Below are 14,393 nucleotides of genomic sequence, written 5' to 3' on the forward strand. Positions count from 1 at the left end.
AGGCATTATAAAACCCCACTCCTCTTTCTCTGCTTCCCAGAAGCTTGAAATGATAAAGATCTGCACTAAGCTGGGTCCAACTCCCCAAATTTGCCTCGACATTGCAAGGACTCTGGTTTCAAGAACTTTACTGCAGGGTTTCTCACAAAAGCTGGTTGTCAGTTATCCCTCCGACTCGTTCCAAATGCTGTCAATTGTTCACTAGATGAGAAAGAGGACACACACCCAGATACCTACCTTGAAGACAGCATGAGCAATTACCTCCCTATCAGCCTACTGTGACTAAGCACTTTGCATATGTTATCTGTGTTTGAAAATTGCAACAAGCCTGTAGGAAAGGTGGTAGAATTCATACTTGACAGAAGAACCTCAGGTGCGCTGAGTTCACTGGATAGGCCTGGAAAAACAAAGCCCTGATAAGAATCAAAGGCAGGATTCGACGCTGACCCCAAAGGCCAGGGTCTTCCACAGTGCCTGCAAGCAGCTCCCGTTAGGATGCCTGTCAAAGGACCCGACTCAGGGACCACATAGAATTGCATAATGTTAGAGGAATACAATTTTTTTAAAAAAATCAACCAGCAAGGTACTTGAGTGAAAGAACAGTGTATTTTACATTTAGGTCCCTTAGATCAGTGTTTCCCAACCTTCTCTCATGATGAGAATCACCTGGTGGAGTTGTTAAAACAGATTCCTGAATCCCAACTAAGAAGTGCTAAACTAGAATTTTTGAGAACATATAGGTAAAATTGCATACCTAACTTAGTGCTCTGTATATAAAATCTGTCTTAGAGCACTAGTTAAGTATACAATTTTACCTATATGTTCCCAAAAATTCTAGTTTAGCACTTCTTAGTTGGGATTCAGGAATCTGTGTTTTAACAACTCCACCAGGTGATTCTCATCATGAGAGAAGGTTGGGAAACACTGCCTTAGATGTCTAATAAACATCTCAGATTTAGCAAGTTCCAAACTGAAGCTTTGATTGTGCTCCTTTCCTCACAGCTTATCTGTCTCTGTTGGTGGCAACTCCATCCTTTCTTTGCTGGGCTCTTTATCTCATACCTCACATCCAAACCATCAGCCAGTTCCGTAGGTCTAATTTCCAAATTTACCTAGAGTCTGACCACCTCTCACCACTTCCACTACTATCCTGAGACCTCATTATCTCTTGCCTTCCCTACTGGACTCCCATCTCCTTCTATAGTCTTCTCAGCTCAGCAGTCAGAGTGATTTACCGTATTTTTCGGACCATAAGACACACTTTTTTTCCCCCAGAAGTGGGGGGGAAAAGTCCCTGCGTCTTATGGTCCAAATATAGCCTACACATATACATACTTTAAAAAAAAAAAGTTTTTTTACTTGTCCGGCTCTGTGTGGTCTCTGTGTGCTTGCCCGGCTCTAAAATGGTTCTAAATGCTGCTGTTTACTTTTACAGGGTTGATTACAAGTGTTTATGACTGTGATGTTGGGTTTTAATGCACATAAAATATTTTAGGACACTATTTGTTTCAGAATCTTTTTTTCTTCATTTCCCTTCTCTAAAAACTGGTGCGTCTTATGGTCCGGAGCGTCTTATGGTCCGAAAAATACGGTATTTTACGATTCTCATTTCCCTGAGTAAATGACCCTCAGGGCCCTTGTTATCTCTCTAATCTCATCTATCACTCCCCTTCCCTTACTGTGCCTACAGGACACCAGTGTCCTGGCTATTTCTCAGGCACACCAGGTACCTCCCCTCCTTAGCATGCTTCCTCCTTGGGTTACACTGGCATGGCACCTGGTGCTGCCCAGGGGGCGGGGCATATGTTAACTCACCTAACAGTCCCAGCAGGTAGGTGCTATTCGCACCCTCCCTTTTGAAAGATGGGGAACTGAAGTGTGAGGATCAGTGTTTCCCAACCTTCTCTCATGATGAGAATCACCTGGTGGAGTTGAATGAGCATCCATGCTCTTAGCCACTAGCCTATGCCATGTCTGAAAGTGAAAGTGATGGTTTGCAACCACACAGCAGCACTTTTTTATTTTATTTTATTTTATTTTAATTTTTGTAAAATATATTTTATTGATTTTTTACAGAGGAAGAGAGAGGGATAGAGAGTTGGAAACATCGATGAGAGAGAATCATCAATAAGCTGCCTCTTGCACACCCCCTACTGGGGATGTGCCCGCAACCGGGAACCCGGGACCTTTCAGTCTGCAGGCTGACGCTCTATCCACTGAGCCAAACTGGTTTCGGCAACACACACACAGCAGCACTTTAAATCCCTGGTTGTTCTAAGCTCTTTATCTTCTTCAGCTAACGGAAGATGAATTTGAATATGTGTTTTAGATGTGAATTTTCAGTCATGTGCTATGGGGTTCAACATTTCCCCTCTCTTTTGGCACTGAGCCATTGTGTAGTCACCATGCTATTTTTATTTTACACAGTAAAGACATTCACCAGCTTGGATTTTTGTTTTTTTCCTTCCTGGTTGGTGCATCATATTGGTTTAGTTCAGAGCACTTTATAATCTCTACCTAGGAATAGCTGATTCTCTTCTTCTCTCATATATTTTTCTTCAATCAGTTCATTAACCAGTAGGGGGGTTAACACATATAGAAGTACAGAAATATAACAACTTTCAGAGACTCTTCATCTTATTTACATGTTCTATGAATTATTGGAGAGGTGAAATTAGAACAGATACAACTGCTATTAACAGTTGGCGAAGAGGAACGGGAATTCGTCTACTTTTTCTATCAGTGAAAAAGTGTCAGAACCCATGATCAGGTGTTTATTGCAGATAGACTTAATGAATAAGTGGAACAGGAGTGGGGATGGGGAGGAGAGTGAATTCAGATCGACAGAAGGTTGAAGGATCAAAAGGAGGACAAGAATGAGATGGCAGAATCTAAGTGCAAAGTGGAAATTTAAGAAAATCTCCTACAAGACTCAACCTAAGTGTAAGGTCCCAGCTGAGAGGTTTGAGATGCAGAAGCAAGACACGGAATCCAGGCCATTAAAAGGGGGGAAGGTTTTAACCTGCGCTCCCAGGCGAAGCTGGCTGGTCTGAGGGTGGGCCAGGGAAGTTCGAGTCAAAAAGCGGCATAGGTACTTCTTTTATACAGCTGTTTAGGGAGGGGAGGGTGGAGGGCATGAGAGGTGTGAAATTCCTGCCTCGGGCCAGGGTCTAGGAAGGCCCTAGGAAGGTGCCAGCTAGCCAGCTGTCTTTGTCACCATCCACCTTGCAGATGCTTGCATCGGCTCTGGTCTTCCCCCCTGCCTCGACCTAACACTAACAGTCAATCAATTTTTCACCAACTCTTTTTTCTTACATTGATATTTCCCTCTCTCTTCCACTCTCTCTAAAAATCAATGAAAAAATATCCTTGGGTGAGGGTTTAAAAGAATAAATAAATAACATTCCAATAAACACTATTGTACATACTTTTTTGCCCAGTGATCTGATTATTTTCTTGTGGTAAGTTCCTAGAAATGAAATTGCTTGGTCAAAGAGTTTGTGTATGCACTACTTTTAAAAGCCTATGCCTTGGCCAATGTTGCTCAATGGCTAGAGCATTGGCCCACACACTGAAGGGTCTCAAGTTTGATTCCTGGTCATGGGCATATACCTGCATTGTACGTTCAGTGTGTGTGCCGGAGGCAACCAATCCATGAGTCTCTCTCACAACGATGTTTCTCTTCCTCTCCTCCTCCCTCTCTTCCACTCTCTGAAAAATCAATGGAAAAAATATCCTCAGGGGAGGATTAAGCAGAAAATAAATAAATAAATAAATAAATAAATAAATAAATAAATGTGCTAAAGCCTATTTAGGAGTTACTGGCAGTTGAATTTAGAGACTTTATGCAAAGTTAATAGAATTTTTAAAGTGCATTTTCTTTTCTTTTGGACAGAGCCAGGAGACAAAATGTCATACTTCTGGCCGATGACACTGACTTCTGAAGGTGAGGAAGAAATTCGTCCGTGAGTTCTTGCTTTGTGCCTAGCATGAGTAGTCTCCATAGCGGGCTGGGAGAGTAAGAAAAGGAGCGTACTACCCAGTCATCATCAGACACGGTCTCTACGCAAGTAACTTAGGCACCACCTGCTGAGAAAGTTCTCTTCTACTTCTCAATTCTCAAAAGAAAACTCTTTCAATCCAAGGGGCATTCAACTGTTTTCAGTTCTCTTGGGTATATATCTAGGAGGGGAATGGTTAGAGCATATGGCAGCTCTGTGTTCAAGTTTTTGGAGAACTGCCAAACTGTTGCAAAGGATTCTGCACTCCCACCAGCAGTGGATGGGGGTCCAAGTCCGCCACATTCCTGCCAGCACTCATTATCTTTGACTTTCTTTTTTAGGACTCTGGGCTAGCCTGAGGATCTCCCTAAGGGTATTGGATGTGTCTATTGTGGTGGAAATGGTGGTGTAAGGGTAATGGTGGGTGTATTTGTAGGGATGGGAAGAATCAACATGATAATATCTCAAGATATGTTCCCACTATCCTGGAAGAGGCCCCCTTTATCTACTCACACAACAGACATAGTCTCAGGCCCCGTGAATCTCTAAGCACTGTGCTCACTGCCCTGGGAAACAGATGGATGGGCGATGGCTCCTGCTCCCCACACCCAGACCCCACTTCCAGGGGGGAGGCGACCAGCGGATTGGACCCTCCTCCCATGGGTCCCACTCTCTCCCCTGATTGGTGGGAGCCAGATGGTTAGCAGAGGAGAGATGACAGAAATGTTTCCTTCTTTCTTTTGTAGTAGAGAAAATAAGCGATGATCCAATCAAAAAGGGAAGGCCATATAAGATCTTTTTCAGAGATCTTTTTCTTTTCAAAGAAAATGAAATAGAGGCAAGGAGGCAGGTAAGGTGTTATTAAGATCCCAAATGGGATTTGAAAAGGTAATGTTAGAAACATACCCTCTTTTCCATCCCTTTTATGAACTTTGCTGGGGTAAGCCACTGTGTCAGATGTTGACGGGTGTGCCACACAGTGCTGGGGGGTGGTGTGTACACACACACACACACACACACACACACACACAAGATAGAACAGCATCCAGCCCATGGTGGGGACCTAATGATTAACCGCTGTGGTGGAAGACAGACACACCACACCACTACAATTCACTGTGACAGTTACTTACTTCCTTGATTTTTTAAATTTATTTTTATTTTTTACAGAAAATCCTTGATCTGTCAATCATAACAGTTTGGTGTAATCCTTCCCCCCCCCCCCTTTTTTTTTTTAATCCTCATCTGAGGATACTTTTTCATTGATTTTTTTAGAGAGTGAAAGAGAGGGGAAAAGACAGAGAGAAATAGCAATGCGAGAGAAACACATTGATTAATTGCCACCAGGTGATGCTACGAGTTTTCACTGTAGTAGTGGTCTGAACATCAGATTTATGCCAAAGCCATAGTCCACAATTAAACATGCTTTTTGACTTAAAAAAAAAAAATCTTCATCGAGGATATTTTTAGAGAGAGTGGAAGAGAGAGGGAAAGACAGACAGAAATATCGATGTGAGAGAAAGACATAGATTGGTTGCCTCCTGCCCCAGGCCAGGGAGGAGCCTGCAACGGAGTTATGTGCCCTTGATCAGAATCAAACCCAGGACCCTTGGGTCTGTAGGCCAATGCTCTATTCACTGAGCTAACCCAGCTGGGGCACTTCCTTGATTTTAAGGGCCACATTTTTTCACATTTTCTCATTCCTGAAATTGGGCTCCAGCTTACATCGATGGGATGTCATGCATAATTGGCAGTGCATATAAGAACAGTGCATCTTACAGTAAGTGGCATCTTAGGATTGATGAAATACAGTAATAGAGGCATACAAAGGAAATTTAAAGAACATGGTTTTTGGAGAGAAGAGGGAGAGGTGGTAGTGGTGGTGTGTGTGTACGTGTGCATGCAAAGACTCCACTGAGGAGATAAACAGAAGCAGCTTTGTTAAGAATAAGTCAAAACCTGCCACGCGGATACAGATACCAGCCTGCCTATGGGTGTACCAGGGAGCAGGGAAGAAAGACTAAGTAAGAGTGGAAAAGAGGGTGTCACTTTGGAATTATGTGGTATGAAGCTGCCTCAGCGATGAGGCTCACTTTGCAGTGTGCCTTGCCGTTACTATCACTGCTTACATCGCATGGTCCAGATTTCACAAGGTTTGCTTTGCTTCTTTTTGGAAATAAAGGGTGAGAAAAATACCCAGGAATACGCAATAATCAATCACCTGTAGGATGAGGGTTTTGTGCACGTGTCCTATAGTTTGATTGAAAGTATCCAAAATTTAAAAAAAAATTTCACAAAATTAGGAAGCTATTTTTTAATGCCTACTAGAGAGATATTAAAAAAGTAGCATGTTCAATCCCACAGAATCATTCCTTTCAAATCAGTGGAATTTTTAAGTCCCTGCATTTGGGGCCACATGAGATTGTCACCATGAGACCAGAGCAACTGTTGTGGGGTCGAACCCTGGGTTCAAAAATAAGACCACCAGAGGCTGATTACCGTATTTTTCGGACCATAAGACGCACTTTTTTTCCCCCAGAAGTGGGGGGAAAAAGTCCCTGCGTCTTATGGTCCAAATATAGCCTACACATATACTTTTAAAAAAAAGTTTTTTTTTACTTGCCCGGCTCTGTGTTGTCTCTGTGTGCTTGCCCGGCTCTAAAATGGTTCTAAATGCTGCTGTTTACTTTACAGGGTTGATTACATGTGTTTATGACTGTGATGTTGGGTTTTAATGCACATAAAATATTTTAGGACACTATTTGTTTCAGAATCTTTTTTTCTTCATTTCCCTTCTCTAAAAACTGGTGCGTCTTATGGTCCGGAGCGTCTTATGGTCCGAAAAATACGGTAATTAATTAAAAAAAAAAGCAGGCAAGGATTTATTGACTGGCCAGGACAGCCGGGAGAGCCCCACACGCAGGTGGTCTCCAAACGACTGCACCGTTTCAGGGGTAGGCAATTCCTTTTAAAGGTTTAAACCGCAAGCATTTTCCTTTTGTTCCTAAAATCCTAAAGACTAAATTCTAAAGACTGGGGACAGCCCGCAGGGTTGGTTCCCAGTCACATCCTGCTAGACATTGGAATGTGGCCCTACCCTGCCCATAACACAAAAGCAGAACTAAAGGTTATTCACAGTTTCTACCCCCGAAGCCACCGAGTCAGTGGGAATCAGTCTCCCGAAACTACAAGCAAGTAATCGAAGGTCGAAGTCAGATAGCAAACTTAAAATTCAAACAGCAGTTTTTACCAAAGTATGGTTGCCACTATATTTCAGCAACGTTTTCCAGTTTCATATTTGTCACACACACACACACACACACACGTTTATCTTAGAGTAAAGGTTGAATGTTTTTGCATTTGTGCTCTGCCTCGTGTGAGAAGAACTGAAACCTAAACACAGTTTTTCAGAGATGAGAAAGGGACTTGTTGCGAATGATATTTTTACAGATGGTCTCTTTTAAGATAATGTTATTTTCGTGTGTTGGAAACCTTCTCACATTTCCCCGCTCGGGCAGGAAAAAGTCCTGAACCGTGGCAGGAAGTTGCACCAAAAGTCGACGTTTTCATCTCGGATGAAGAGTCGCTCCCACCTGAGCGAGATAGCCCATGCTGACGCAGCTGCTTCCTCGTTCGAAAAGTTTGGGCTGGATCCCACCCTTGTTCTCAGAATAACAGAAGGTAAGTCTGAATGGCTGTCAGTTTAAAAAGCATAGTTCTGAATACTTCCCACTGATAGCAGACCTGGTGGCTTTTCTGAAGGCGAGAAACACAAAAGGTGCTGTCTCCCAATGTGGTGGTGGGGGTTGTGCATGAGGGTTGAGTCCGGAGGGGGGAAAAAAAATCTATTTTAAATAAAAAACCTACTTTCCTAAGACACAGACTGTTACTCATTTTCATGGCTCTAAGGAAGGAAGTCACTGCCAAAAATCACAGAGTATTGAAGGTAATGGCTCTGGCTATTGAAATTCAGGTCTACTTCTACATCTAGAACCGAATTGAAGAGAAGTCCTTCTGAAGAGAAGTTTTGATGGTCTGGGCCATACAACGCACATATCCAGAACCAGTAAGCTAATGGAATTACATACTTGCCTCTTGTTGCAAAGACATAGCCTGTTTTAATGACCTATGCAGCGAACATACTACAGGCTATTGATTACTGTCTCTGAAAGGGAGCAGTCTGGGGATCAAAACATCATGGCCATTTCCTACCTTTGAGATCAAGAAGCTCCCACAAATGAGACAAAGCAGTTTGAAGCTTACAAGCCTAAAGTGACTAATACCAGGAAGACGGGCTGATGAAATCTTCCTCCAAAATGAGTCTTATGCAAAATTTTTAATTTAAAAAGACAGAAAGGGAGGGAGGGAGGAAGGAAAGGAGGAAGGGAGGAAGGAAGGAAGATCAAGTATTCAGGATTTGCTCTAATAACTTAAACATTTCTCTAGCTCACAAAGTCCAGGCACTTTCTCAAATTATGGGGGGAAAAAAATTTTTTTTTTTTTCAGAGAACAAGAAGACTGTTTAGGAAGAAACTTCGGGTTCAGTAATTAGTGTGGGAAAGGGAAGTATGTTAACTTATTTAGAGGCTCTCGGAGATGCATGCTCTGCATTATTGTGTGAAAAGGCAGCAGACGAGGTCTGTGACTGCACCGCTGATAGGGCAGGTCTGGGTTCAGTCTGTGTCTCGTGTCTTCAGGTCCCCTCTGTCGCATGGTGAATCCTAAGGCATCGAGAACACTTTAAAGGACACATGACATGTTTTAGAAAGCGTTCTGCACCAGACGGCTCCCTGAAAACGTGCCCGCCAAGCTCGCAGCTCTGAGAGAGCAGCTGGGAGGTGTGGCGTTGCAGAAGGCTCCCGGAGCCACTGGCCACTGAAGGGTGAATGGGGCCGGGCAGGCTCTTAGAAAGGAGACAGTAGAACTGTTCGGTATTATCCAAGGCCACCTGGGCTCTGTCGGCAATGGGAATCTGGTTGTCAGTTTCTGCTGATTAAATATACAGATAAGGTACTTGGGCATTTTTGTCTGAAATACAGTCCTCCTCAGCTGTGTAATCTCAGACAAGCACCTTCACATCTCTGAGCTTCAGGACCTCCCATTCAGGATGCGGTTAGGACCTTACTGGGGTTATTATTGGGATTAAACAAAAACGGTGACTTAAAGTGTCTAAGAAAATTCCTGGAATAATATGGACCCAAAATAATTGGTAGTCATTCTTATGAAATCCGTTGTGTTTTTTTTTAAGTCCAGAAACAGTACATAACGTACGCAATAATTTAACCACATAGTTTTATTTGGTACATCTTTGAGGGATAATGAGCTCAACCTAAGCCAATTTCAATTTTCTTTAAAGGTGCAGACGCAAAAAGGTCTCTCCATGAATTTATTAATGACCAGAGAGGCAGGTTTCTGCTCCAGGTAGTATGAGTACATTTTTCTCGCCATAGTCAAATAGAAGATTCTTGCATAACATTGCCCAGTGTTCACCTCGCCCTTTGATTTTTCTGTCACCTGCCCAGACCTATTGCCCTTCCTCTCCCCTCCTGAGTCCACTTCAATCAGGCTTTGCCATCATCATCCCACCAAGACCACGTGTGTCATGGGTGCCAGTGCCATATTTGAACTGCGGCCCATTGAATCGCTTCCTCTTTCTCAAAATACTTTCTTCAGCTGGTTCCCAGGACCCACTGTCTCTTGGTTCTCCCAGGTCACTGGCTGCTCACCCCTTCACAGTCTTCTTTCCTTGTTCCTCTCCGTCTTGACCTCCAAATGTTGGGATGGTCCGAGGCTCACTTCTCACGCTGAGCTCCATCTACCCCCCTCCAGGCCCACGTTTAAATTCCACTTCCATTAGCAACTTGCAAGGTGTTTCTCCAGCCCGACCCTCTTTCCTGGATTTCAGACTCGCAAATGCAATGGTTGTTCTTAATAGCTCCACTTAGATGCTCGCCAGGCAGCTCAGACCTTCGTTTCTAAACTGTGCTATACCCTTCGCTGTCCTTGAAAACCTACATCTCACGTGGTGCTTGCTCCCTGTCGTGGTAAACGGCGGTTCCACCCCCGCAGCTGCTCAGGCCCAATCTGGTGGCATTATCCTCCACTCCGCCTCCTTACAACCCATGCCCAAATACACTTCTAAATATTTACTTCTGAATGTATCCACAATCACGCCCCACTGCTGCCACTGTTGTCCGTATCAGCGATGTCTCTTGCATAAATTCTTATAGATTCAAAGCACTGGTCTCCTGCCGCCCCCCACCCCCCACCCCCCCAGTCCCTGTGGTCAGTCTGTTCTCTACACAGAATAGCGTTAGAAGTCTATTCTCACCCACGCCCTCCGCTGCTGGGGACCATGAATGATGTATCTGGTGTCCAGCTCTCTCTTTGATCTCATTTCTGATCTCTCTTTTGTTCCCTCTGCTCCAGACACACAGCCTCCTTGCTGTTCCTGGGCCACATCACCCATGCTGTGGCCTCAGGGCCTTAGCACAGAGGCTCTTCCTTCTGGGAGAACATTCCTTCCTCCGGTGTCCGCTTGATTTGTTCCTCCTTCCTTCCAGTGTCGGTTTAATTTTCACCAGATCAGGGAGTCTTTCCTCGCCCCCCCTCCCCCCCATCTACTGGAGTGTGTGCCCCACAAAAGCAATTTTGTCCATTGCTCTATTAACACCACTGAAAAAAAAGTCCTGGCACACAATAGTCACTCAATACTTGGTGAACAAAGAAATAAATGGAAAAAAAAATTATAAACATGGAGTTATCTAATTATTGGTTGTGTTTCCTTAAAATTATTGTATTTATATGGTTTCAGTTCATTTCTATTATAATGTATGTTGCTTTGTTTATTTATAGTTTATTTTCCCATGGATCCAACTGGATCCTTCCATTCTGTTCTTAAAAATATAGAAGCATGATGCCAAAGTTAGATCCGAGGATCTGAACGGGTCTCTTTGAGGTGGAGCACTGTCACTCGGGCTGGCTTGGAGGAACCTGATTCTCCCTTGGTACTTCCTGGGGGAGGAGCCTTTGAGGCTGCAGACAGCTGCTTTTCCAATGCTCAGAGGACATGGGAGGGACACTGTGGGTAACACCAGGTGGCCCTGCTCTTTGGGGCAGTCTGTAGCTAGTTTTGATTTGTGGGGACCAGCCATTTTGGAGCAATATTGAGCCTCTTCATAAAAGTGAAAGATGGATTAGTCTCCTGCCTATGATCTCCCAAATAAAGGCCATCGCCCGCTCCCCCATGTGGGCATCCCGTCATTTCTAACCCCAAAACCCCCATAGAATGCAAGTTACTTGCCCCTTTATGATGAGACTGTTGACGTGTGCCAGAAATGTGAATACTGTTCCCGACGCACTTCTGTTTCCCATGTCCCCAGTACGCTGTGCAAACCAAACAGAACACAATCACCAGGTATGATAAGCACATACTGATGAGGGAACGGCAAATCCTCAAAGCAGAAACAAAGCTGCAAGAAGACGCAGTTGCCTTTGAAGAGTTCCTTCGAGAAAATGACCAGAGATCCATAGACGCCCTTAAAATGTTCGTGTTCTCGCTTTAGCCACACCGCCTTTTGCCCTCCTCTCTCCCCTTTCCCACTTCTCAGAACATAGCTCAGAACAAACTAACAGGTGTGTCCCTTTCCAGCGCAGCACAGGAAACCATCAACAAGCTCCAGATGACGGCGGAGCTCAAGAAGGCCACCATGGAGGTGCAGGCGGTGAAAAGGTGAGGCCGCCATGGCTTTCTCTGACCCGGTGTGCACATCCCACCAGGTCCTGTCTGTGCCCCGAGGGACATGGGTGGGAATAACTCTGACTAGTGATGATGTCACACACTTGACCACATTTTTAGAATAAGGAATCTGTTCATTGAGGATCATTTCTGTCTGTGTCTCAGGAGAGTACAGTGAGGTCTGTGGAAACCTTTCTCTAACTTGTCAATACAGAAGCCAAGAAAGAAAGTCTCTGGAAAGAAGAAAACCAATGCTAGGAGTACACAAATTTTATTTTCTAAGTGTCCCTTCTCTTTCATTCGAAGGTGCATTTCTCTGCACATTTTAACATCTCTGCAGTGAGGATTCATTTTACAATGATCTTACAATTACAATTGGCGGTATTTTGTAAATTTAATTGCACATGTAGATGAACCTAGCATTGATGTTAAAAACCCAGATCATAGTGACAAAAAAAAAAAGAAAAAAAAAAAGGAATTGAGATAAAATTATAACACCACCCGACACACTCTCAGTATTTAGTTTTTTTTTCCCAACCTGGATGCTTTCTTCCATAGTCACCTGGATCTCATTTTAAATATCTAAAGAAGCTTCCTTCTGTCATCACCCTTGGGCAGTAATGCCAATGATTCGAGAGACTCTGTAGTCTTGGAATCAAAGCATGCTAGAACTTTTTTCTTCTGGAGAATGGTTAGCACTGCTCGAAAACCAAGTCCTAGACTTAAACTTATGTCCTCGCTTTTTGGGAGGAAGGACTACAGCTTGTCTAAAATGTAGCAAATGACCCGGGGGGCAGCTTCTTTGGAACCAGTTGTTTCAAACACATTCTGGCCACAGTAGCCTGTCTATGTTAGGAGCTAGCTGATGGCGCTTCCAAGAGGGAGAATTCCCTTCTCTCCTTTGTTCTATTTACAGAACTAGAGTAGCTGCCTGTAATTGAATAAAGCTCTGTATTTAAGCACAATGGACTTTCTGAACAAACGTGCTGATGGTTTTCGAGTCTTATCACCTCAGCGATGTGCAGAAGCTAGCTGGTAACAGAGCCAGGGATGCAAGTGCCTGCTCTCTGTTCCTTCTCTCTTCATGGGCCACGGTGACTCTCTCCCGCAGGGAGGGCTGGGAGTCTGTTTACAACGGGAAAGGGGCTGGCTCCTAAGCTTTTGCTTGGAAGGAGGGCAATTCTAGTCAAAATTAGCTCTGTTCTTTAAAAAAAAAAAAAAAAAAAAAAAAAAATATATATATATATATATATATATGTGTGTGTGTGTGTGTGTGTGTGTGTGTGTGTAAACACATGTATAGATATAGATATAGATATAGATATAGATATAGATATAGATATAGATATAGATGATATAGTATTTTTATTTATTTCAGAGAGGAAGGGAGAAGGGAGAGAAAGGAAGAGAGAGAGTTAGAAACATGGCTGCCACCTGCACACCTCCTACTGAGGATTGAGCCCGCAACCCAGGCATGTGCCCCAAGCGGGAATCCAACCTTGACCTCCTGGTTCATAGGTAGATGCTCAACCATTGAGCCAAGCTGCTGCACTAGCTCTGTTTTTTGTTGCACACCTGGGAGGCTAAGTGGTGGTATAATGAGGGACTACCACCGTCTTGTGACTGGTGATCCATGAGCTTCTTTAGATATTTAACATAAATCAAGTAAGATACACTTGACTATAGAAGAAAATATCCAGGGTTGTTTGTGTGTGTGTGTGTGTGTGTGTGTGTGTGTTTGTTTTTAAGATTTTTTTAGAGAGAGAGGAAGGGAGAGGGAGAAAGAGAAATATCTATCTGAAAGTAAATCATCGATTGGCTGCCTCCTGCATGCCCCCGAGTGGGACTGAGCCTACAACCCAAGTCATGTGCCCTGACTGGGAATTGAACCAGCAACCTTTTGGTGCATGGGTTGATGCTCAACCAGCTGAGCTACACCGGCCAGGGTGAAAACATCCAGGTTTGACTCTTGAATATCACTCACACACCAGGGCTTTAGGATGCTACTAACCCAAAGAAGTACTGAAGCTGATATAGGAGTAATATCGATAAGGGTATTGAATATTGAAGATGTGTGTGTGAATAAGGAAGGCTCAGAAGGATAAGGGTGGAGCTCACTTTCCTGAGGGCCTTCATTGTTATTTTAAACACTAGAGGCCTGATGCACAAAATTCATGCTCTGGATCGGGCCTAAGCTGGCAGTCAGACATCCCTCTCACAGTCTGGAGCTCTCACAGTCCAGGACCCCTCACTCCTTACCTTCTGCCTGCAGCAGAAACGAGGAGAGGCTCCCGCCACCATGGTTGTGCTCACCAGCCATGAGCCCGGCTTCTGTCTGAGTGGCGCTCCCCCTGTGGGAGCGCACTGACCACTAGGGGGCAGCTCCTGCATTGAGTTTCTGCCCCATGTTGGTCAGTGCACATCCTAGCAAGCAGTCGTTCCACAGTTCAATGGATTTGCATATTAGGGTTTTATTATATAGGATTCCTTTTGTGTCCATGTTGAAATCAGATTATGGGAAAGCCATGTGAGGCTGGAAAAAGGCTTTCAGTCCAGGTTTGAATGCTGGGCTCTACGATTTACCAGGCAGATGACTTTGTAAGTCAGTCTTTCTTCTTTCAAAAGATAGGAATGACACTAACTATTTTAAAGTG

At 43.9% G+C, this 14,393-nt stretch overlaps 1 protein-coding gene across 1 annotated transcript in view; it reads left to right on the forward strand.

The window, feature by feature from the left end:
- The first annotated feature begins 3,927 nt into the window (after positions 1 to 3,927).
- Positions 3,928 to 14,393, forward strand: part of CCDC38 (coiled-coil domain containing 38) — a 30,707-nt gene continuing 20,241 nt past the window's right edge. The window contains exons 1-6 of the mRNA XM_045587423.1: positions 3,928 to 3,946; positions 4,748 to 4,851; positions 7,520 to 7,682; positions 9,358 to 9,422; positions 11,384 to 11,547; positions 11,653 to 11,733. Coding sequence (XP_045443379.1) covers positions 3,928 to 3,946; positions 4,748 to 4,851; positions 7,520 to 7,682; positions 9,358 to 9,422; positions 11,384 to 11,547; positions 11,653 to 11,733 — 596 coding nt within the window. The remainder of the gene's footprint in view (positions 3,947 to 4,747; positions 4,852 to 7,519; positions 7,683 to 9,357; positions 9,423 to 11,383; positions 11,548 to 11,652; positions 11,734 to 14,393) is intronic.

Source organism: Pipistrellus kuhlii, unplaced genomic scaffold (genome assembly GCF_014108245.1).
Source record: "Pipistrellus kuhlii isolate mPipKuh1 unplaced genomic scaffold, mPipKuh1.p scaffold_m20_p_3, whole genome shotgun sequence".
In the NCBI taxonomy this organism is placed as follows: domain Eukaryota; kingdom Metazoa; phylum Chordata; class Mammalia; order Chiroptera; family Vespertilionidae; genus Pipistrellus; species Pipistrellus kuhlii.